The 25,303-nt window shown below is 39.7% G+C and overlaps 1 protein-coding gene across 1 annotated transcript in view; it reads left to right on the plus strand.

Annotated features, from left to right (window-relative positions):
* The window catches only part of ATP8A2 (ATPase phospholipid transporting 8A2), a gene marked incomplete at its 5' end in the record, with an annotated part of 312,234 nt that overhangs the window by 34,405 nt on the left and 252,526 nt on the right, over positions 1–25,303 (plus strand). Inside the window, 7 exons of the mRNA XM_079298009.1 lie at positions 1,890–2,034; positions 14,338–14,437; positions 15,010–15,108; positions 15,928–15,973; positions 20,140–20,180; positions 22,000–22,073; positions 25,128–25,197. Of these exons, the coding sequence (XP_079154135.1) occupies positions 1,890–2,034; positions 14,338–14,437; positions 15,010–15,108; positions 15,928–15,973; positions 20,140–20,180; positions 22,000–22,073; positions 25,128–25,197 (575 nt within the window). The remainder of the gene's footprint in view (positions 1–1,889; positions 2,035–14,337; positions 14,438–15,009; positions 15,109–15,927; positions 15,974–20,139; positions 20,181–21,999; positions 22,074–25,127; positions 25,198–25,303) is intronic.

Raw genomic sequence — 25,303 nt, forward strand, 5'->3', positions numbered from 1 at the left:
ACTTAATGCTCTTAAGAGTATTGTTGTTTGATCTCCTTTGCAGTTGCACAACATGAAATCAATGGGAAAGGACAACAAATATCCAGTAGTGCATTTAGTTCTGTTTTTCTGAAGGAGAAAATAGCCTTGCTGAGTGGTCTTCTGTGTCATGGCAAGCTTCTTCAGGCTGAGTAACTTAATATAGTATTGTAATGGCATAGCCTTGCATAGTGGATAGTCTTCATATTTCACTTTCTGAATTTATTTCTTTTCACGAGGTAAAAATGATCAAGCTGGCATATTTTTGCTGTCTGAATTGGTATCAACAGAAATGAAAGAAAATCAATTAATTAGCCTCGGACGTGCCATTCAGCTTAATGTCTGCAGAGTGTAATTTCAGTGTGCAGCTCTTGCCTGGGGCAAGAGGCGGTGCTGTTGAGAGCTCATCGGTGTGCTGATTGCACCGGCCCTGTCGGCCCCGCAAGGGCTGAGTGCTTGGGCGGGCGGTACGAGCCATGGGTAACGTTGCCCTCCAGTGGCTGATGCCTGGAGAATACCGAGCCTGTTCGCACTGGCACTAGAGAACCAAGCCTTGGGAAGGTCTGGGGTGAGTAGGATGTTAGCCCAGAGGTGGATTCTGTTAAACGGGACGAGTTTTCACCCAGTACAGTTCTACACGCTAAGGTTGTATAGGAGTGAAAATTTTCCCTCAGCCTTTAGTTAAGGAGGATGTAATTTCAGGGGCCTCTCCCATTCATTGCAGGAATCCTTTTTAGCTACTATCTGATCAGATCGGCTTGTTGCAGTATCATCTTAGCTTCGTACAGAAATCGGAAATAGATTTGGCTTTATAGTAGGTTAACTGCTTTACAGCTTCACAGGACAGTTTATTGCCTCTGTTAACCTTTGAATGAAGCTCTCAAATAACGCTAACACAACACCTTTACTACGTTTTTATGAAACAAGATGTTATACTCTTGTCTAGAACTACCTCTACTAGCTTGTAAATCCATGGCTTATTTAATAAACTGAAAAATGTATTTACAGCTCAACTAAATTGAAGTATCTCCATGGCTCAGGAGGGAAAGGGAAAGCTATAAATCTGTCTCCACAACTTCGGTATTATTTTGAGGCTTGACAGAAGAAATAGTTAGCCCCTTTCCCTTATGTTTTTGCAATTTTTTTACTGTAAAGGTAAACAGTGCTTATAGAATTCAAATCACTCCAGACCAGTGGGAAATGAACATTACTTTACGCTTCTGCCGCTTAAAATCAAAGCTTTGAAATTGCACGTGTGAAGCAAGACAGTCTTTTTATCAATTCAGCCCGAGTCTTAGCGTTAGGGACAGACTCCCCCGATGCCCGGGCGCAGCCCCCGTACGGTGTCCGGGGCGAGGGAAGGCAGCTCGGTCCCCGCTGGGGATGTGGGAGAGCTCTGGCGGGGATGCCGCGCTGCTCCCTGGGCGCGGGTTCGGGCTCGGCCGCTCGGGATGCGCCAAGGAGGAGCCGAGGGGAGCCGGAGCCCCGCGGCGGAGCGGGGGACGCTGGTCGCCTCCCTCGCACGGAGCCCAGCAGGCTGGAGGCGGGGGATGCGGGGCGGGGGGGCGCCCGGCGGGAGCGGCGCCGGCACGGGCGGGAGCGGGGGCGGTGCTCCCGGGGCGGGCCCGGCCCATCGCCGCGGGGCGGGGGGCGCGGGCCCCGCGCTGTCCCCGCCGCCAGCTGGCTGCGGCCGGCCCCGCCGCCCCCTCCCCGGACACGCATGATTTATTTACAGCCGCCGCGGTAAACAGCGCGCAGGGCGCGCTCGCAGCCGCCGCCCACCCGCGGCCCTTCCCCGCCGGGAGCTGCCGGCCCGGCTCCGCTGGGCGCGGCCCCGCGCTGACCGCCTGCCCTCCGCGCTCTCCTTGCAGGACCTGTCTGTTCCACCTCGGGCTATAAGAAGGCGGATGATGAGATGTCCGGAGCCACGTCCGCGGCGGATCTGGACGAGGCACCAGCCCGCACCATTTACTTGAACCAGCCCCAGCAGAGCAAGTTCCGCGACAACTGGGTCAGGTACGGAGCAGTCCCCGCTTCTCTCTTTCCGGGCGGCAGCCGCACACCCCGCAGCCGTGGGCTGGGAGGGCTCGGGTCCCTCTCCCTTGCCTCTCGGCCCTGGCCGCGCCAGATTTCAACACAATAAAACGGTGTCTGCCGAGGCGGATGGTTTTGTTGTCTGCGGTGGGTACCAGAGTCTGGCCAGTGCACGGACGAGTCCAGCAGCAGCAAGTGATGAGCTGCTTCCCTCGACAGTGGTGGGAGCAGGGAGCTGGTAGAGCTGCGTGGGCAAGATGCACAAAAAGGTATTCACTTCAGCAGGGCACTGAATTTTGGAATAACGGGACCTGCTAAAGTGTTTCTGGATGTAAGGGTTAACCCGTCAAAATTTAGTGGGAGTTTTGAATAGAATCCAGTAAACTCCATGAAGTGTCCTCTTGAAAAGTAGCATTCCAGTGAAAGAACAGCTAGGATATGTATATTAAAAAAATTATAGAATAGGAAGGAAGGAAGGGGAAAGTACATCTAACAGGGCAAGACTGTCTACAGAAACTACAAGCTGTGTGTAAAAGGCTATTGTTCATTTGTGTCTTTTAATTGATGACCAGAATTTTAAAATTTTTTTTTTGTTTGTAGCCTTTAATGTAGGGGTGTGTGTATGTTGGTACTTCTGGTGGTATGATTAATGCTGTGTTGTTGCAGTTTGGAAACACAAATAACACAGGCTGAAACATGGACTACAAGGATGCATAGCATGAGCAAGTTGTGGTGGTGCTTGCCATGCTTGCCTGGGGTTAGCTGAAGGAACAGATGGCTCCTGTCATGACTAAGGAGGAGCTTTGTTTAGCAGGCTTCTGTTCGTTAATGCAGATGTTTGGGTTATTGTTCAAGGAACAGTTTACACAATGAGTACCTTTATGAAAAGAGAGGAGGTTTATACCCTGCTGAAATGATGATTTCCCTTATTTGGTTTATTGTATGTATTACCAAGGGCAATTCTAAGAATATCCTCTGGAAGGGTGATGGTGTTCTGGGCATCACGGCAACTTATTTATAGGTGATTTTTCTCTTCAACTTTGACTTCTTACTTGTCTGGAAAAGTCTATGGTTTAGGAGCAGTATAAATAACACATTTTCTCAGTATCTTCCTTCTTCTATGTGGGTAGCAACACTGGAGGTTTTCTTGCTTTATTTTTCCTTGACTAATTGAGGGATGAGTTTAACAATTTCCCATGTATAGACTATTTGTGCTTTTCCTGCTTTAAGAAGGAAAAGCAGGGAATAGAGGGTTGGCAGAATATGTAATTTAGGTTTTCCAGGAGGGGTTCTGTTCTGATCTGGCTATATCTTACAGAAAAGTAGTGTGTGACTTTGCTACCACAAACTTATTCCTGACAGTGCTATTCCTAAAGAGCGACTGTGTCCAGTCTGCTGTCTGGAAGTCATCCCTTCATAGCTGATAAAGTTTCTCAATACCTTTTTGCATCTTTGCCTCTTGACAGGTAAATTTTGAGGCATTGGTATGTGAGGGATAGGACTAAGTGCAGGTAGTGTAATAGCAAAGTAGAGATACTTTCATTACCTGATTAGGAACCTTAGCTCCTTAGTGTCACTTGGAAATTAAGTTGACTTTATAATGATTTGCTGCTGCTTAGTAAGAAAGCTTTGATGTCTTGACTTTTAAAGGGTGATGGACATTGCCTGTACTCTTTCCATCCTCTGGATTAGCTTTCTTTCCTCAGCCTGGTGGGACTGAAGGTAAAGGTGACCTGAGCTTATAATGACTAAGTAAAGAGGCCTTGTGTAGAGTAAAAGTGGTTGGTTATTTAGCTACTTAAGTCTGTTGGAGTTTCTCTTGAGGAGCTGCAGTTCTGTATTGCCTTCAGACTTTCTAACTTAACTGTGTTCAGCTTCAGAAATTCATTCAGCACTGGATTTCTCTCTCCTGATGGATTTTCAAGTCCCTAGGAAGCATCAGTGTACCACAGAGCAAGGTGCTGGGTAAGCACGTAAACACCTGTACGTAAGGGCTTGTGGAAAATTAAATTGAAAAAAATAATAAACCAGCTTGTTTTATATTGTTTGAGTTCTGACTGTCGTATTTTTGGTAGTCATCTAGGATTCTCTGAATAACAGTGGGAATTTGTAAATGTTCATGGGAAATTTTCTAAATTAAGGGTAGTGTGAAAAGCTTGCTCAAAACAAAGCAAAAAAAAAAGGCAGAAAATGGAAGTGCAGAGTGTGGAGGAGAGTAGGTTAGTGATATGGTTTTTTGTGTAAGAGGTTCTAAACATCTTGATCTGCTTGACTTTTTGTGGGTAGAGAAGCACAGGTAAAAGTGAATTGCAAGGTTTGCGGGAGTGTGAAGACAAACTAATTTTGGATAAGTTAATAAAAATTAATAATTTTCTTGATCCCACTTCTAAGTTGTAGGTAGTGGTATTGCAAGAGTTAAGTGAATGGCAAGAGAGGCACTAATGCTTCCAGAAGTCTTGAAGTGTGAGGATGTAAAAAGAAGAAACGCTTCTTCTTTGCCCAGGCTCTCTGGCATAAATGAGTCTATGAGAAGGTGCGGAGAAATTGGCCAAAGTTCTTGGAACTTTGTAACAAATTATTTCAAACCGTAGTGCTGTGTGTTGCAAGCTAGATTTAACTTGGCCCTTGACGTATGCATGCATATATCTGTCACTGTTGTTTATTATACTGTAGCAATAGTGATTACATCTGTAGAAACACCTCTTCTACCTGCATCAGGAGCTGTTTTCACTCCTGCTCTGTTCAGATTGAAAAACTTTTGCATGCTTTACTTTTTGGACCTTTTAATAAAGGGTAAATTATATTCTATTTTCAGCTGAAGCATTTTAGAAGCTTTGAAATATGTAAAAAATGAATAAATGTTCTTTATTTGTCCAACACAGCTGTACTGAGGTATTATATGTTTGTTTTTACAAGGACTAACTAGTGCCTGTTTTGACATATCCAGCATACGTAACTTAAACACTTGTCTGTTTAACCTGAGCATTTCTGTACTTTCAAGTCCAGTAAGAAATGAAACATTTATGTTGAGGAAATTTCCAGTCACTTTGCAGAGCTTTGTGGTACTTACTGTGACATTTGTGCTCTGGAGCAACCACTCTGTGTACTGGAGCTCTGCTTCCTGGGAAGTGGATGGGCATGCCTGCCAGTGGGAAGTAGGGAGTAAGTTTTAAGTTTTTTCTTGTCCTTTGATTTATTATACTGTATTTGTCTTGACCCATGAGGTTTTTTCCATTTTTTCTCCATCTATTGTTCTGCTGAAAAGAGGAATGATAGAACAGATCAGGGAGTGCCAAGTGTCCAGCATGGTCAACCCACACCATGATGGGAAACAAGCTTTCCTACTGCCTTTTTTAGACCAAAGGATTGAGGTGGAGTGTGGTGGTAGGAGTTGGAATGCAGTGTAATACTTCTGACATGACCAAAGTAATGGCATGAACACTTTTCCAAACGTATCCTCGATGAAGACTGAATATTTTGCTTGAAGTTAGAATGTTCTGTAAGCTTTGTTTTCATGTAAATACAATTCCTGGATGGTTCATAGCAATACAAGAATCTACTCGGACATCAATGGCTTTTTCTGAATGTACAGTAGTACTGTAATAGGAATTTCTTCCAGCACATTTTGTAAAAATCACCAGTTAGGTGATTTGAGCCCCTCACTTGTTGTGTGTGTTAATGTTGATGCAAAAGAAGTTAGACTTCTGGTTTATTAGTCCTGGAGGAGCAACTGTGCTGAGATAACTTTAAGGACATTAGAAATAGTCTCCAAATTTTTGAGGATGGTGGAGTTGCTTTGTAAGTGTTGCTCTAGGTAATATTCTTCTATTCCAGGCCTGGTACTGCATCCTAGTGCAAATCTGACTTGCATCTGAATCAGGACCCCAAGTTCAGTCTCAGTTTGTGACTTGACAAAAAGTGCAGCAGTCAGAGGAAGGGCAAAATTCAACTTGTTTGTTTATAATGGATCTTGAATCCAAAAGTCTTGTTCAGAAGTTTCTTATCAACATAGGCTTTGGTGGATTGTCCTCTTAAGGAGGACCCAGAAGTTGGGTTATAATATCCAGAAAATCCACAGAAACTTGTCTTTTATGAAGGAAAAAATTAAATTCTGATAGAAAAGTTAATGAGCAAGAAGTCTTCAGTGTTTACTTTTAAACTGTACAGGGACTTAAACCTCAAGTAAACAGGTGAGAATCAATTTCTTGTCTCATAAGGGAGAAGCATTGTGCCTGGAGAGTTTAGCCCTGAAGACTCTAACAAGGTTTCTGGTGGAATCATAAATCCTGTATGAAACAGACTACTTTTATCTGGAGGTCCCAGACTATCCCATTAGTATTTGCATGATGCTTGCTGGTAACAAAACTGTAGACACAATCTTTATTCTTCCTTTTATATCATGTGTCTTGCATTAAATGAAGCCAAGTGCATTGCTTTATTGGCTTGTGTGTTGGTACTGTAGAAGTCAGTTGTGATTCAGAGGTGTTAATGCTTTTTGAAGGTGTGGGGAGGTTCTCACTGGTGAAACAGGAGTTGCTGGTATCACTAACCAATTAGTATTGACCCTTGTAACCCGAGTCGTGTTCTCTATGATCTGTGGAAATGTGGATTGTAGTGTGCTGTGTGCAGGTGAATCTCTCTGCACTTAGTGGTATAGCCCAGAATTCATCTTGCACCAAAATATAGCCATGTTCTTTAGGTAAAAATGCATCTGTTTCTGTTCAGTTTATTCTTAGTAGAGTTTAGGCACTGGCCATTTGTTTTATTGTGTTTGTATTAGATTTGAAATACTCATCTGTTGTCATGTGAACAGATTGCTTGCCTGACTACAGAACAGCATTTCGAAATTCTTCAAAGAAGGGATGTATTATAATCTGAATGGTACAAGTATAATCATGTGTTAAACTAATCCTTTAACCCTTTTTAGTTTTAGGTAGTTAGTGTTACTGAGTGAAGAAAAACACTTAGTGTAACATACTTTTAAAAATTAACTAATTTAATGCAGTGCATCTGTTGTTGATACTGCAGTCTACCACAATGAAAAAGGCTTGGATACAGCTACAGGATGATTCTTTTAGCCGTTAAAATTCACTAAAAGTACCCATTATTGTATGCCTGGTGTTGTGTATAGAGATTATGCCAGTATATTTGAAGCTGCTGCATCTTTGGTCTTGGGCTATTCCTAGGGTAGGAACCCCTAGACAGTTAAATTGTTGATTTTTGCCTAGGTGAAATGTCTGGATGAAAAAAAAAAAAATCAAAACCCACAGATGTGGGAGTTCTAGTGCCCTTTTGCCTGCTTCATGCTGAGCACTCTGGTATCCTGAAATTGTTCTGGTGGTTTGTGGCATGATGAATTTTCATAAATCAGCAGTAGCAACACAGCAGGTGAATTAAACTGGCTCCCTTTTTTTTTCTTTTTAGATCTCCCTGACTGTTAGTGGTCTGTATAAAAAGGTAGAAGAGCAGGAAATTATCTCAGGTGGACCCAAGCAGATTTTAAGAAGTGTAATAACTGCATTCCACATAGTTTCTGTGGGTTGTGGAGATAATTACATTTCTCTCGAGACCAACTAAATATTAATTTCTGCTGCCAGCCCCCTGCTTGTCACTAAAATAAACACTGCTAAAGTTGTGGTGACATTTGGAGTTAAAAATTGGCTTTAAAACTGAAGCTAGCACTCTGGCTTTTAGAGAACTAGCTAGCTTATGTGATTTATTTGATTTGTTTTGTTTTTTTTTTCAGTCATCTTCATATCAATGCTGTGTGTTTAAGTGGAGGCTATTCTGTGTTTGCACTGTAATTAAATGTGGCACTAAACTTACTTTATTAGACAGTAGAATTTTTAGGTTAACTGTATTGTCTGTTTTTATTGAGTTGTACTTGCCAACAGGGCTACTGCAAAACAAGGGTATATTACTAGTGATGACCTCACATGCATGATGAAACAATATCATGCCTTCAGAGCCTTTAGTACCATTTCTAAACAGTCTTTGTTTAAGGTATTTGTTACTGAAAAACAGCCAGGAATCTGTTTCCCTTTTTATATGGATTTCATGAATAGAGAACTCGTGGGAAGGCCTTTTCTGTTTGCATGCTTTAGGAAAAACCTCCAGGGTACTGGATTTTGAAGCCAAAGTGCTCTTGCTTCTATTAAATGTGACACGTGGTCTGGTTTTCAGGTTAAACTGAGCGTAAGCAGCTGTGGCAGTGCCTACTCCGTATTAAGACTGTGCTACTGTAGGAGACTTTCTTAATGGAAATAGTATTTCCTTTGGTAATTAACATCAATTACATTAGCTGTTGCAGTCTTTTTACTACTTATGTATGGCAGTAGGATTGCTGATATCAGGGCAATTTGGCATAACGTACTTCAGGTTAGAAGTTCTAAAAAATCTTTACATTGTTAGGAGGTGATGCTAATGAACTAGAAAGTAATGGGATTATTGTGCTTCAGTGGACAGGAGTTCACAGTGCATTTTCATGTACATTTTTCTTAGCAGTGGTTTGTGTAAGGATAGGAGCTAAATGGAAGCCCTTGAAGATAAGCTTGTTGCTGATGCAGCTTCAGAGGAAGTGCAGGTAGCCAGGCTGGGTTTGCCAGCCTGATCATCTAGCTCCTGAAATGGAGCTTATGCACAAGGGTAGATAGCACTAGATAGCAGGTAGATAGCCTGCTCAAGCAATGGTAATAACCACTGAGTATTGCACTTAACCCCTTACCTTTTTATTAGGTGTAGATGTAGGATGCAATACTCAGCATGCACATGACTAGAAAATAATGATGTAAGAACGATTTGAAATGTCTCTGCTAATTTAGATTTTCCCTTGTGTAGAGCACTCCTCAACATTAATAGCTGGCTGTCTAGCAGACAATTGTCTGCTTTTTTTTCTTTTCATTACTTTATATACAAGACCTTGAATTTAGCTTGAATAAACTGTTTTTGTAAAGAGTTTTGTTTTCTTTCTGCAGCAGACCCAAATCATTGTGGCTCCCATAAAGCAAGTTCTAATGGGACTTGATCTGCAGGGAAATTATTTGGCTGTATTAATATGCCCTGACTATTTTAAACTTGTATGAGACAATAATTTTCCTCTAAATCATATGATTTGAGGGAAGAGGGCTCGGGGATTCTAGGATGTGATCAGTTTCACCTGTAACAAATGAGGGGAAGGAGAAGTTTTCCAAACTGGTGTGTTTAGTTGCTTCTGGTGGGAGCCCATACTATAAATGAAAAAATAATGACTGTGGATAATTGCTGAGATGCTTGAGATGAATATTATCCTACTGATAAGTTTCTTCAGCTGGAAGCTGCTGGAATTGTTTCCAGTCAAAGTTAAAATTAATAAACTCTAATGCATTTGAATACTCTCAATCAGTTTCATTGTTTGTGTGGATAATTTCAGACAGATTCATCTTCTACAGTTTCATTCGGCTTTGTTGGGAAATCTTTCAGGGTTTGATGTTTCAGTGGCTAAGCAGAAACATATCCCTTCAACCCATTTCCCCTTTTGACAATGAATGAACCTGTATATATGAAATATCTTTAGTGTTATGAAGAAACTGTAGCAGAGTGCAGGGGAAAGATGGAAGCAAAATAGGTGCTTGGACTGTGGACAGTGCTTGTTACAGAGCTGGGTGACAGATATGATGCAGCCACTCTTTTTTTTTTTTTTTTTGTCTTACTCTGGCAATCTTTAAGCAAGAATATCTTGCAGTACTCAAGCTGTTGCACTTTTTACTCTGCAAGAGCAAGTCTTGCTGCTTTCATGCTCCTCTGTTCTGCCCTGAGCTCAGGGACTGTCTTGGGTATTTAAGTACCACATACCCTTTTCTTGGCTGACAGAAGTGTACAGCCATAAAGAGAGCAGTGAAACCCTTTCTGGCTGGAGTCTTCCTCTGTAAGAACTGAAGTCTCGAGGATTCATCTGACAGGGCAAGGCCCATCAATTGAAGGCTGCATTTGTTCAGGTTCCTTGTTGTAAACCCAGAAATGGGCATTTAGGACTTAATTTTCAGTCAATCAATAATTTCATAGGCATATAAGTAATTGCTTCTTATAAGCCGTCCTGATGTATTTTTTTGGGGAACTTGTATACAGCTGATTTTTGTCTCTTCAGTAAGTTCCAAGAAAGTACACCATCTTCCCTATGTGCAAGGAGGTAGATGACCTTTCACTGTCATATGCATGGCACTGCTGAGAACCTTGATCATGACATTTGAATTCAGAACAACCTCCTAAGTATTCTACATGGCAGCAGCTTGATGAGATGTTCCTATAAATGGGTGTTCTCTGTACTCAATGTAGTAACTGAATGTTGTTTTTTCCGTTAATATCTCTTGAAATATGTAAAGCTTGCTACTGTGCCTCCTGCTGCAATAGTGACTGCCTGGAGGTAGCTTGTCACACTACCTCTGTGCTTGAGAGCTGTAGCAGAGCCTCACATGCTGATGTTAGTCTTGCTATTGAGTGTCGTGTGCCTGGCAGGTCCTTAGCATGCAAACACCATTCCACTAGAGACAGTGTTTGAGCTCTTCAGTCAAGCAGATCATCTTGGGTTTTCTGCGGTTTTTCTTTCCCTTCTCTGTTACTGGGCATCTGACCTTTTGTTCATGTTAATGGATACAAAGCCTGTTTGGTGAGAGAAGAGTTCAAGTCTGTAACATTCACTTTAATTACCCAGCCCTTTTGCTATGGTTCAGGTGTCTCTGCCTGGCTTTCATAGTAATTGTTCCTGCAAATTGCTGTGTGTTAAAAGCACCGACATCAAGTGATAATCATTCTTCAGCTCTTGGAGAGTATTTCAAGTATGTGAACTGTGGCATGAGTAGGTTTGTGTGAATGCTGTCTAGGAAAGGACAGTTTGTTGTATTTATGACCTCTAAAAATGGGGACCCCATGTATCTCAAGGAAGTCTTGTTTTCTTAATCCTGTGGTGAAATTCATCTCAGAGTGGCCATTCTAAAAGGAAGGGATGTTAGTTAGATGACTAACTGGAAAATGCAGGCTGTGTTCAGCTGCATTTTGCCAGGACACACACATGTCTCAAGGAAGTAACTGCTCTGCCTCTATTACTGACAGCCTTTGCCTCTTCAAGGATTAATCAGTAAAGTAAAACCTGAGTTTCTGAAATGTTTTTGGGAAACAGGGAAAAAGGCAACAACGGGAGTGGCTGCACAAAAGTTGCCTATGTATAAATAGAGAGGAACTATACTGGAGAACTGCTACGACTTTCTCAGTGTGCTGTTTGCTACTTTGCATTTGGCTGTTATTAAAATTTCTAGGTAATCCTTGGTACTTCAGTAATATGATAATGAGTTAAAGTATGTGAATGACACTAACCTTTTGCAAATTATACAGCAATTGCTTTCAAAATGATCTCTGCACTGCCCTAGCGGGGACAGAGCCAGCTGTAGTCAGGTGTATCCAAATCAATTTTTTTAACAGGGTTTGGTGCTGTTTCTCCTAACTTGCACAGTGGTGTAACTTGAAACATGACTTTTGTGAATTAACTTGCAGGTGTAGAGGAGACATCTCTTCTAATGTTTGCACACCTGTTGTACATTTGTGTAGTTAAACAAGATTTGCATAGCTAACAGCTGCTGCATTAGGAGAAACCAGTTTGTTGTTTGTTTTCTCCCTTGTGCTTCCCTCCTCTACCTGCCTCAACCTGTTCTGTGAGCTGCAGACCTCATGTTCTAGGAGTTAAGGTGGCTCTGATTGGGCTGGTCAGAGAGCTAACATGCCAGTTATTTATTTTTAGTTACCAAAACTGTGCTATGAGTGAGCTGACTGAAGTTTTTAGCTGTTCTTCTGTAGATTTTAACTTTCCTGAACTTTGATTATCCTGAAGTTGTAAAGCATCTCTGTTGGGAGGGAGCACAAGAGTTTTTTATATTATTTAAAAATAAGTATTGTATTTATCATTTAAAGAGCTGTTCTTCAGAGCCAAATCAACTGGGTTCTCCTGTCCAGCTTAGATTGCTAGTTAGGTTTTTTAAGAAGATTCCTTTTTGAATAATAACATATATCCGCTTTTTTTTCATACTTGTGGTTGCTGTTCCTGGCTTGTATGGTAACAGCTGAGTGTGGCTGCCTCTAATTAGAGCTGTACCCATTTTCTGTGGGCATCTGTCAAGTTACTTAAGCAACAGACTGCATGGAGTGACTTAGTTTGTACAAACCTCTTTCAAAAGAGCCTTATTGTGTTGGCATTAACATAATTGTTAGAGTAAGAATCGTGTTTGAGCCAGCTAGCTGTGAAGTTGGTAGGTGGTAGAATGGTGTTAATAAATGTTTCAGCTTGGTTGCAGTCAAATTCTTTGTTCTTATAATCATAGCAATGTGATACCTAGAGGAATACTATTCTGATATAAAATCTGCCATTGCTTGATGTCTAATTAGTACTGCTTAGAGAGTTTGCTTCTGAGTCTAAACTATGAACTTGATTAACCCATATTTTCAAGTCATGAAGTAATTCTGAGATTTTTGTTTAATTATGTTCTGTATTAAAGGAATGTTACCACACATGAGACCAAGCAAATGTGGCTTGAAATGAAAAAAAAAAATACAAAAAACCCCCTTAGAACTGGAATAAATTAACAACACTTGAAGGAAGTAACTTTATGCAACAACTGGACTTGCTTTAAACCTGGATGTATGATTTCACTCATTTGGCTTAGTAGATATGAGCCATGATGAAGTCCAACTTGAAATTTTTGTAAAATATTATGTTGTGTATTTAAATACTTGATTCTGGTGAGGAGTAGTAGCAATAGAAAGGGATTTGTAGTTGCTTGAAGAGGAAACAAGGCAAGTTACCAAGATAAGATGCATCTTAATTGGTTTTTAATTGATTTTGTTTTTTTTAACCGCCCCACTAATTCTTCTTTAGTGTTCAAAACAGAGTCTTTTATAACAAACTGTGCCTTGTTAAATCTAGTTTCTGTTTGATTTTGACACAGTAGTGTCTGGTTAAATGGCTTGGAGTTGGGGATGAGGCAGATAAGAAGGAAAAGGAGGTGGTTAAAGCAATAAGCTCGAAAATGCAGTTCTCTGACCATTGTCCATGCAGAGGTAAGAGAACCCCACTGAACTCAGCTGCTTGTGGATCAAGGTAGTAAGAGTTTTGTGGATAGCAGCAGCCTGTTGAGAAAGGCAGATTGTGTAGCTGAAGCCTTTATGATTTCTGAACAGCAATGCTGTGTGTTTCAGTTGATCTGGAAGGTTTTTTGGTGGGAGAGAGAAGACTAGACTTAGTGCCCTTAGCACTGCTAGGAAGCATCAGTAAAGCAGGAATTGGGAAACAATTTTTCTTCTTTTCTTCAAAGCCAATTATCTTTGTGTTCTCAGTTCCTTGGAAATACAAGACTTCTTAAAGAAAACCCAACCTAAACCAGAACAAAGCACCAAAAAAAACCCAAAAAACTCGAAATGAAACTGAAACCACAGCACCCAAACAAGAGGATGGCTCAAAATTCCTGTAATTGTTTGTTGGGCCTTTGCAAGGCATACTGAGTTGCAGGTGCTCAATTGTTAAAATTGCAACTCATGCTGGTGGCCAGTAGTTCAGTAGATGAAGGTTCTATGCTAATAGTTAAATTATTATGTCAATTTTGACACTTATTTCCTGAAGTTGTACTCATGCACATTGTGGATTTGATGTGAGGATGACAAAAAATTACATAGATGATTAAGGCTAGTTAGTTCAGTATGTTTTTGTTTTATGACAGAAGGAATAGTAGTTATATATATGATACTTACAATGTTTATATATATATATATAAATGGGAAAAAAGCCAAAAAACATTAATCTGAAAAAGCGTGTATTGTTCTGGAGGATTATTCATAGCTGAGCCTAAGTTGCTCAGAAGTAGGAAGTGAGGCATTTTAAAAATGTATTGCAATTTCTCTTTTCTTTCATTCAGCTCTTTAAACTCTTTATTTTGGTGAGAGGTAAGCCCCTGATCAAGTGCTTGGAACTGAAATGAAAGCTTCCTTATTTATAGTGCTGAAGTTTGCATGGATGGTAAATTGTCTGATAGTTCATCCAATAACAAAGGAACCAGTGATAGAAGTGGGCCTGACTGCCTCTTCTGGGTTTGTGTGATACCTCTGTTGTTTGGTGCTGCTCCTGATCCTAACCTAAGCAGCTACTTCCTCCATATTCTAAATGTGTCTTTACTTTGTTATTTTCAAACTGCTTTCTAACACTGACTTTTGGTCATGATCCTCACCTGATATTCTGATTAGCTATTAAGATTAAAATCTTCTGCCCTGCAGCACAGCCAAGTACAGCGTGGTGACATTTCTACCTCGATTCCTGTATGAGCAGATAAGAAAAGCTGCAAATGCATTCTTCCTCTTCATTGCCTTACTGCAGGTATTGCTTTACTGCTTTGCCTTGTTTATGAAATGAAATCCAGTAAAACTTATTTCTGTTGATATACTTAATTGTGAAGCAATTCTAAAACTTACTTTAATAGTAATATTGATAGGGTATGTAGTTGCTAATTGAAATTGGAAGAAAACTTAGACTGCTTTTGATGTAGTTTGTAAAATCAAGCCTCTTTTATTCTTAATAAGTCATGACATAAAACATGGAGCTGTTGACCACTGAGAGAACATGTGAGTTTCTTGTGAAACTTCTGCTTAGTTAGTCATTACCACTGCTTTCATGTGAATTATATAATTTGCATAAATTTCTTGTAAAGAGAAGAGAAATAGAATAAAAGGCATGTACAATGACAGTATCTTCTAACTCTGTTATTGTTTTTTCAAACCAACCTAGACTGTAGGCTAGTTTGCCCACTGAAATTTACTATCTGTCAGGCAAAAAATGACACAGTAAATCAGAACTTTGTGTTCACTCTTCTGAGATCTTTGCATAAAATTCTAAATGTACTAGAAATTAATTTTAAATATAAAATGGGTCTCTTTTCCCTCTGTTCACAGCAAATTCCAGATGTCTCTCCAACAGGAAGATATACCACCTTGGTGCCATTGCTATTTATTTTAACAGTTGCTGGCATCAAAGAAATCATAGAAGACTATGTGAGTATGACTATGGGGAGAGGGCTGTGCTAAAGACCAGATGTCTCAAAAAAAGTTATAAAGTGCTGTAAAACCATGCATCTCTGAGGTCTCTTGGGTCATTGTTCAACAGCAGCAAAATATTGTTTTGACTTTCAAAGTGCTTGACTAGAATTTCTGTAATACACTAAAATGAATAAGTATTCTCATTATAGTTGGTGAACAAGAAAACGGGAGAAATCAGAGCATTTGTTTATCTCTCTTCAATCTTGCTTGTTAATGCTTTTGTTAGAGACACAGTGTGGCGTCCTGACAAATATGTGGCCTTTTTAGATGGTCTTGAAAATGGGGGCTAGAGGGAAGACAAGCAACTTAAGGACAGAGAAGACTGTTTTGAGGAAAATCTGCACTAACTTGCTTGTATACTTTACATCTGAATGAGGTCTTTCTGCTTTGCAAAGTACTGATAAGTGAAATAATTTGGCCATCAGTCTGAACAACAGCACATGGAATTAGAAGTACATCTACCATTTAAATATTGTGGTACTTGTTGTTCCTTTTGTTTTAATTAAAAAATTCCAGCTTTGGAGTCTTTTTACCACTGGAAAAGGGTTGAGCCTGACTTCCAACATGGGGACTTTCACTTTGTTTATAATTATACTCCTTATATTCTTTTACAAACCATTTGGATTTAGATGATCTGTGTCCTTTAAAAAACCCATAGTGGCCAAAAGCAACCAATGTATCATGTTGCAGTTTGTCATATTTTTAGCTTTAATGGTTCTGGAATTTGTGATGAAGTGTAATTGAGGTGTAATGAAATGTTACGTTTCCTTGCAGAAAAGGCATAAAGCAGACAGTGCAGTGAATAAAAAGAAAACAGTAGGTAAGACTTAACAGTCTGTAAGTATTTAAAATGCAAATAGTGAATGCTTACTTTTGAACAGTTCTATTGCTTTAACTATCATGACGGTGAGGAATGCAGATCTTGTGCACGAGGTGCTTACCAGTAATTTAGGATTTTACTTTGCCAGAGGTTTCGGACTGATAATTGATGGTCTGACACGTATGAGTGAGGCATTAGGAGGATTATTAGAATTTATAAGTTCATGTAATTTCAAAGTTGTCCAAAGTTACATGGTTCTCAGCTCCTTCAAGAAAACCAGGCAATTTTTTCCCTACCAAACTCCATTCGGATTATTTTAACATCAAACCCAGCACCAAAACATCCAGTACTAAAAAAGCCAGCAATCCCCTGAAATGTTAAAAGCTGCTGTCAGAAGAATTTCAAGTCATTTTTGTAAATGCTTCTGCCCTTTAAATGTAATGGGGATTTTTTAGCTTTGCTTTCCTGAAGTGTCACTGAAAGAGAATTTAACACTGATATCCACTGTATCCCTAAGGTATGGACAGTACATGTCACTGTATGCCTGAAGATATCACTGTCATTTTCTTCACCTCCCTTAACTGAAAATCTGTGCAGAAAATAGAAGAGCTTGTTAATGGCCACCCCGTGATTTTCCTGTGCCATAGTCAAGGCAGCTCCATGTTCCCATGTTGGACAGCTCCCATTCTGCTCCTTTGGGCAAATATGCAGGTGAAATGGGAACACAGGGACTTGAGTGCTGAGTGGAGCCCCTTCCTCCCAAGCACAAATACCTGAAGTGTCAAAAAGCTAGAGGAACACTTAAAGGAACACTGGGAAGTGAGCAGTCTCCAAGCTCCATACTTCAGATAATCCTGCAAACATTTTACCTGTTTTTTTCACTGAGCTTGACACTTGACATTTTGGATTGATCATTAAGATTGTATATTAACACACATCAAAAGGCATTCTTTATCAGTTCTCCTAGGTCATGTCTCTACGAGAGTCTGGGAATATGTTTCAGTGCAAGAACACTGTGTTACTCATAAGCAATTGGCAATTAAGTGGCTGTAGCACAACAGGCCTTGTTACAGGTAATATGAAAGAGATGGCCCTTTCAGGGGTTGCACAGGCAGTTATAATTCATTTGTGGGTAGAGAATGTGTGCCAACAAACACTTCAGGGACGTTTGTCATAGTAATTATGGAGAGACAGCTTAAAGAACACAAGGTGTTCTAATGGAGCTAAGTAGAGCTTAGCACTTGAAAAATTACTTGAGTTCAGATTTTACTTTTTACCTTTAAATGCTCAAAATAAATTTTCAGTCTGATACTTAAAACTGTATCTCCCTACTTAAGTGGAAGGTTGAAGAGGCTTATTCTTGAGACACGTATTGCCAGAATGAAAAGATAATTTAGGTTCAGAGTGGGATTAAGATGAAATAAATTTAGGTTCTCTGTGTGTCTTTAGGTTGCTCTTATAGCTGAGTGATGTCTAGTCAATGCATTCAGTGTGGAGAGCATTTGAGCTTACTGAGAAGCAGGTGCCTGCTGTCTGCTTGACTAAGTCCTAAACTCCACTGCCTGCAATGACTGGTTGCTTACTGCAGCAGCAGCCATGTAGACTTTGCATTCATCTTATTCAGTTTTCAGAGCAGTAGTGTATCTTCATAGTGCCTTTCCTATATTAAATTTACCATGGAAAACATCAGTTTGCTTTGCAGAGTGGCTTTTGTATGTAGGAATTAAATTCCCTTTGGAGCAAACTAAAATTGAAGTTCTGCCCCAAGTGAGCACTGAACATTTGCATTAGGAGCTGGAGTGTGTTTAGGCTCTGAGCCATCATTTTGTGTCTTGGTTGACTTCACATGATGTTTGTGGTGGTGACATTAAATCTAAGGACCAGACTCCGCATAATTGCAAGTGAAGCCCCTGAGCAGCATATTGCATAGATAAAGAGAACTCAGTAATAACTGTTCTGATGTATTGATCCTCCCATTGTCAAATAATTGAATAAGTAATGAGTATTTAATATTGCATGGGATGAGCTCAAATATTAGACAAGCACAGGGCTGGCAAACTCTGAAATGGGAGAATGTGAGATGCTTGCCCTTCAGGAGCCTTGCTTCAAATGGCCCTGCATGGCTGGATGTGAGTGACAGCATTAAGTCTTAGATGTAGAATTGGGTTTTGGACTTGGAAAGCCCTAGATGCAAGGTTTGTAGTGAAGCACTCTTTTTGAGTTGAAGCAGTCTTTTTAGGTACTTGTCCTTTGTTGCTTTAACCAAGTACCTTTTGACAACGAATAATTCATCAATTTTACCCTACTATAAATATTCTAGAGAAGACGTGTCCTTTTCTGCCTTTGGAGTATTCTTCTGAAACTGGGTTAAGCAGAGTAGGAGGTGTGAAATTGCAACCCCAAAATTTCTGAACTGTTCTGTGTCTAATGGAAGCTTTCTCTTTAGACTGTGGAATTATGAGTTTAAAAGGAAATAGCTCAGTAATAGAACAAGCTTCAAAAATTTGCTTGACTACTTAATTTTAATCACTAAATTGATTTCAGTAAGCATTGCAAGTGAAATTGTTTTCTGAAGTAAATTGCCCACTAGACCAAGTCCATAGCATTTGAACCTGCAAAATACCTTTGTGTGTGAGGATACGTCAACAGAAGGTTTACTGAAGTGTCTCCAAAACTTCCTGGTGGAATAGGGAGCTGTCTAAACCATGGCACAGGAGATGCTGAGTGTTGCAGCTCCTCTCTGAAGGTTTGAATTTTGAGTCAAGGTCACAGGTATTTGGCTTTTCCCTTGAGGTTCTGGATTCAGGCCTTCTCCTGAGTTCTGAACTAAGCAGAGCTCAATTCAAGAGCAGTGTGTATGAGGGATGGAAGAGGTTCACCAAAACTGTTCTTCCCCTAAACTGCTGTACTTGTTTGGATGAAAGCTTAGCTGTTTTTAGACACATCACTGGCAGTACTTCTGTTGCTGCCCACCCATTTTTTGTTAAATAGTTTAGTTCACTGCAGTCCATTCACTACAGTATTAAATATCAGGATTCAGTGCTTCAGAGTGTGTGGCCTGAGAACAGGAGTCAGAGACTGATTTCTTCTGCTTGTTCTATTCTGATAAGTCTTGCATTCCTGTTTGTGGCATGGCCTGTCTTGAGTAGAATGGTTGTAGTAGGCTGTATTGGCAGAATTTTCTTTTGAGAGTGTGCTGTTATTTTGAATGAGCCACATGTATGAAGTGCATAAAGCTGAGGAGAAGGTTGTTCATACTCAAAGTAGGGGACTGACCTCTTCAACTTGGATGTTGCATGCTGTGCTTTTTGAACACCTTTGAAAACTGGCTGCAGCTGCTTTCAGTGAAGGTGAGCTTGCTGTGCTCAGATCTGGACTGGACTGGGTTACTCTGCAGTAATTGGGCATATTTGACCTTACTTTTTTGGCTGGAGTAGTATTGAGTATGTGTTGGGTCACCTAGAGGAGGTGCTTGGGTGGAAAGGCATGCTGCAGGTTAAATGACTAATGAATGTGTTAAGAGGGCAGTGTAGAACTGAAGCCTTACAGAAACAAGGTCTGTTTTAGCACTTTGTTTTCTTTTTTTTGTTTCAATGTGAATTTCAGCAGTAAGGATTCTTCTTCTGCCAAAGCTGATGGTTGTTTTTCAGTAGGGTTTTGAGCCTGCTTGGCAATTAAGACTCAGATTTATATGGGCCATGGATAATGGTAGTGAAGTTGAATGTGCCAGAGTCAAAAGATTATGAATAAAATGCAAGGAAAAAGATAAATGAAAATTCTGTGGTAAATCATACCCTGAGTAAAGGCACTTCCTGATACTGATTGACAGTGGGCAGTAACACCATTTGTTTTTAGGAAGGTCATTTCCTAAACAAGAAACAATGCTGCCTATCTGCATGTTAGTATGAAGTGATGCCATGAAGAAATGAGGCCACCAACTGTTGTCTGGCAGGGGATAAAAATTGTATAAATATGAAGGACAGATTCTTCCTTTTTCTTGAATTCATATGCCCACAATTGTGAACAAAAGTTCCAGGTTCTGAAAAATACATTTCTGATTTTTGCATTGGTTCCTATTGTGTTTGCTACTGCTGATACAGTTGTTTTAGAATTTTTCTGAATTATGGCTATTTATTCTGTAATTTAACTTTAAGCTTTCTTTCCAGTTCTAAGAAATGGGATGTGGCAGAACATTATGTGGAAAGAGGTAAATAAAACCTGAGGATGGGAGGGAGGGAAAGCAAGTGTTCAAGAATTACTCTTGCCAGAATTAAGTGGGCTTAGAATTAATGTGTACTACCTGAGAATTCTGTCACTTGGGGTGGGGGAGGTGGGAGGGATCCAGTTCCAGTTGTCAAAATTGCCCTGAACAAGGCACCTGAGTACCATTTTTAAATACTGTGTTATCATGAAATGCTAGTGAGCTGTTATGTTTTTCTTGAGCAGTTAATAGGTAAACTGTAAACAATATTTTGTTTTTAGTCTACCTAGAAGAGTAATTTTCACTGCAATCCTGTACCTCCCCTGCAAGTCTAACAGAGACTTACTTTCCTGCCTGTGCTAAAAAGTCCCTGGGCTTTGAGATTAATTAGTAAACTGCTTGCTCAAGTGAGAAACACAAGCCCTGCTGCTACCTGAGGCACTTGGGACTCATGTTCTGTGAAGCCCTTGGCCAGGGTCTGGTGAGCTTTATTTCTGAGACCTGGAAGTTGCTAAAATGCTTTAGGATGTATTGATCTAGTTGTGGCTCTTAAAGCCTTTTAAAGGATAAAATTAGCCCTCTTAGATAGGAATTGAGGAAAAAGTACACCCTTTTAAAACCTCTGAGGAATGAGATCAGTCTCAAGATACCTAAAAGCAATCCTGCTGAAGTGTTAGACTATAGTAGAAGCTGAATATTGTCAGAGCTTCTGATGGCTACTCTTGGTTCCGGCTCATACTTTGCCAAGCCCTATTTTTATAGAAAGGACAGTGAATTGAAAGATTAAGGTCAAGCCTGGAATCTGGGTTTTTTATACCCTTAGGCACTTCTTGAATTTACCTGTATCTGTAACAGCATGTTGTCCAGTCTTGCATTTATTGCTAAGGAATAACAGGTATTATTGACCTTGATCAATTTAAGGCAGGCTTCTGACTTCTTGTTTTTAAATTTTGTGCTGAAAGTGGTAGGGAATTTATTTTTAGTGGTATCTGAGTAAAACTAATGAATCTGCTTATTCAAACATACCATCTGTTTCCATTTTTATAAATTAATATCTTAAAAGTACTTTAAGCATGTTTCAGACTCTATGGTGCATTGGCATTAAGCAGCCTCATGCTAATCAGGCAAATTTGGTTTACTGTTTTGAGAGTGGTACTTGACTCTTTTTAGAATGAAAGTCCCATGCATGTGTGACTCAAGGTGCTGGAAAGTCTTAGGCCTCTGTAGGAGGAGGCAAAGTATTCCAGAATTCAGAACTCTACATGTCTCAGGGAAGGACAGGATTATAGAATAGACCATAGAGATGGTACTGCTTGCTAGTGATTAGTACAAGCAGTGCATCTAAGGAGAATTAAGGGAAGATGATAGTCATGATTGGGTAGGTAAGTAATACAGATGAGGAATAGAAGAAAACCCTTGATGCCTAATGAAAGTGAAGTTTAAAGAGAAGTTTTTTTTTTGTTTTTGTTTTTGTTTTACTAGAGAAAATAATAAGACTAAAAAAAAACCCTGAATCTTGATGATGGCAGAACTATAGAAAAAGGTAGTTTTTATTAAGTATTAGCCACAGAAGTTCACAATTTCTAATTGACTATATCTACCTTTTTCCTCTATACAGTTGTTTACTTTGCATTCAGAAAAGGAAGGCTTTGATATTTCCAAACTTGCAGTGAAAAGTACTCGGACTTTCAGAAACACTGTCTCTAGCTGTTCTGTGCATGATGCTGTTCTTCTGACTGGGTGAAAGAAAATAACAAACTAACATTCCAGACAAGCGAATTGTTTGTTTTTCTCTTCCATGCTACTGTACTCCTGACCACCACAGGTAGCAGTAGGCGATATTGTGAAGGTCACCAATGGGCAGCATCTTCCAGCAGACATGATCATAATATCTACCAGGTATCCTGAATGGGAGTGGAAGTGATGTGTCTGATGAACTGAGGTGCAGAGGACTTGAATCTCTGTGTTTGCTGTTAATAAAACCAGACATCAGATAGCACTAATTCTATTCCACATCTAAAATCAAATTTCAACCATGACAAACATGGCTTTATTAGACTTTCATTCATGTATTATTGTAGATTGGCTCTTCTGAAATGAGGCATTTTCAATACTTCAGTTTATGAATTGCCAGTACATAATACTCTGTATTGATGAGTTTGTTGGAAGACTAAAGGTCTTTAACATGAGCTTTGTGCAGTCAGTGGTTCTATGGCCTTCTGAGAATCCCTCCATTTAAATAAGGAAGCTGTAGTTTTTTTCCAATTAATTCCACTGAGTATTCAACATATTTTCCTGTACTCCCCAAGGAAGATTTCTCTTTCAAATAGTAAATCTGACAGGCTAGCTCTGTTGTCATCAAACAGCAAAACCTTTTGGACTTCATTTGTTCACTACTTCTGTTGGATACAGCAAATGTAACCTGTTGGGTCCTGCTTGGTTTAGTTTCAAATATGGAACAACTTCCTGATGTCCCCCCACCCAGGACACATCTGGCTTCCAGGGCACTGCTAACTAATATTGAATTTGCCATCAACCAGGACCTCCTGGTCCATTTCCATGGGACTGCTCTCCCTTATCCTATTCTCCAATCTGTACACACATCCATGGTTGCCTTGTCCCAGGTGCAGAATCCAGGACTTGCCTTTGCTAAACTTCATATGGTTGGTGGTTTCCCAGCTCTTTCGTTTGTTGAGGTCTCACAGATCCTAAAAGCATTTGAGTGGTGCTTGACTGCTAGTCTGGGTTCTAGATCATGTAGAACAACTTGAGGCCAAATCAAGACCACAGTTTGCTTAAACAGATGAGGTTTTAACAAGAGACAACAGCACAGCTTCTAGTAGCCAAACCTTGGAACACCTCTGTAATTCCCTCCTGGGTGCTTCTCAATGCTGATTGCACATTGCTCTGGTTTCTACATTGTACTTCTGTTACAGGATTCAACTTTTAAGGGAACTTGTTTTTCAAGCCCTTGTATTTTATGCTTCATCCTTTGTCTGTGCTGTTTCTGGGAGGTTTCAGTTTTTTCTAAGCTATATGCAGAAGCTCAGTCTTTTTGAATTACCCCATGATGAAGGATAGAGGTACCTTCATTCCATGGTATGCCGTATTGTGTTTTTTGAAACAAGCCCCAAACATTAAATAAGCAGTTGTCAACTTAATATGCAGTTAGGCCAAGCTTGGACATCAACAATTTTCTGTTTCAGCATTGAAGAATATTTTACTTAAGAACTTCTCTAATGTATTATACTAAAAACCCCTTCTGACTTATTTCTTAACTGTGTGGGCCAGCTTTTTGTTCTACATTATTCTACTAACCTGCTGTCACTGATAACCACATAATAATTAGAGAATTTAACCCAGAGCATGTTGATGTGGGAGAAGCTTTGCTTGAAATAAATAGCAACTTCTATGGCAGTTCTGCTTTATAATTGGTATTATTCCCATGATTCCTTTAAATGTCAATACTAAGTGTCCTCAGTTCACCAGAAAGCTCTGCATGTTTTGAAGGGGGTGGGTTCTTTCGCTTGTATGTGTTGATTTTCTGTGTCTGAGGTGATTGTCAGAGGTAAAATTGGCAGTTGTTTTTATCTTGACTCTCTTTTTCTGTACAACAGAAAGATGACATCAAATTTTACATAAAATATTTTTAATTCATGTTAATTCATTCTTTAATTCAAACATGGCTTTGTATGGAAACACATTTCTCATTTCCACAGTTCATATAATTTCTGTGGAAATGAGAGGAATTCTATTGCAAAAAGTCTCCCTCCTGAGTTAACCGCTTCAGTTGTAGTAGATAAGGCATTTGACAGAGGTAAAACTGGAATCAAACTGGACTCTAGTCAGTGACTTTCTTGTGTTCAGATTCAAATTACCTATGTAGGAGGAGACAAAGAATACTCAACCTTTATTGTTTCTTTTCAAAGCAAAATAAATTGGAGAGAATAATCTAGCTTCTTACTGTGTTATAAATGTACCTGTCCATTTCTTAATTATTGTTGTCCTAAGGAGCGTTTATTGCTGACTGTTCTGTTGATTGAGTGTATTTGCTGCTAGAGCAATTGGTTACTTTGGGAATAAACTAGTCATTTATCAAGTGGATGAGAAGTGATATGCTGAAGAAGCACTTCAGGCTTGAATCCAGATGGGAAACTGATATTCTTTAGCAGCCTGAGAAGATAGTTGGCAGAAAAATAGTTTTGGTGGTGCCATAGAGAAGTTTTGAATCTTGAGTGGTATGTCGGGAGAAGATCTGGTAAAAGTACCTTTCCTTATCACTGGTGCTACCTATGCAGAGCTCTGCTGTTAGAAGTAGATAAGATCTTGACTAATAGAAAATTGAGGTCTAGGAGGAAGATTTTTATACTTATTGGTAAGGGCAGAAACATACCTGGAAGATGCAGGTTACAGCCCGCAATCCTAATGAACCTTTTCCCCATGCTCAAAAAAAAAAGCTGTTTAGCAGTGACTTTGGATGTACTTCCCATAGGCCCTCAGCTTTAAGGTGACCTTGCAGACAAGATTTTTGTGTGTTCAGTTCACAGACAGAATTCAGTAGCAGAGAGCACATCTGTCTTTATCCAAACATATCCCCTTTTTATACTCTTCAATACTTGCTGTTCCATCCATAACTCCTGCAATCAGAAGCAACTTAATTGATTGCAATTCAAAATAATCCACTTCAGTCATCTAAGTTCATCATGACTTGTTAAATTCTTACTAATCTTTGATTTAGATTTGTCTTTCTCTGTAGTTTGTTGTATGACCATATCAAAAAAAGTCTCTGTTAAATATAAATATGTACTTTCAGCTTTCTTGGCTGTATACCACCAGTACAGTTTTTCTGTCTTCTGCAGTTCATTGAAGAAGTCTGTTGTGGAGTGTATTAGTACAAAACTAGTGTACAAAAAAGTCTGAGTTTTAATATTGAAAATCTTTCACTCCTTACAGTGAACCACAAGCCATGTGCTATATTGAAACAGCTAATCTTGATGGGGAGACGAATCTTAAAATACGACAGGTAAAACAAACTGAATTTAATCTTTTTTTTTCTTCTAGGTATGTGATATTAGTTATGAAGCTGCCATCTGTCTTGCATGGCAGCAATACAAGTGTTTTTTTGTTGT

This window comes from Erithacus rubecula (assembly GCF_903797595.1).
Source record: "Erithacus rubecula genome assembly, chromosome: 1".
NCBI classification, from domain to species: domain Eukaryota; kingdom Metazoa; phylum Chordata; class Aves; order Passeriformes; family Muscicapidae; genus Erithacus; species Erithacus rubecula.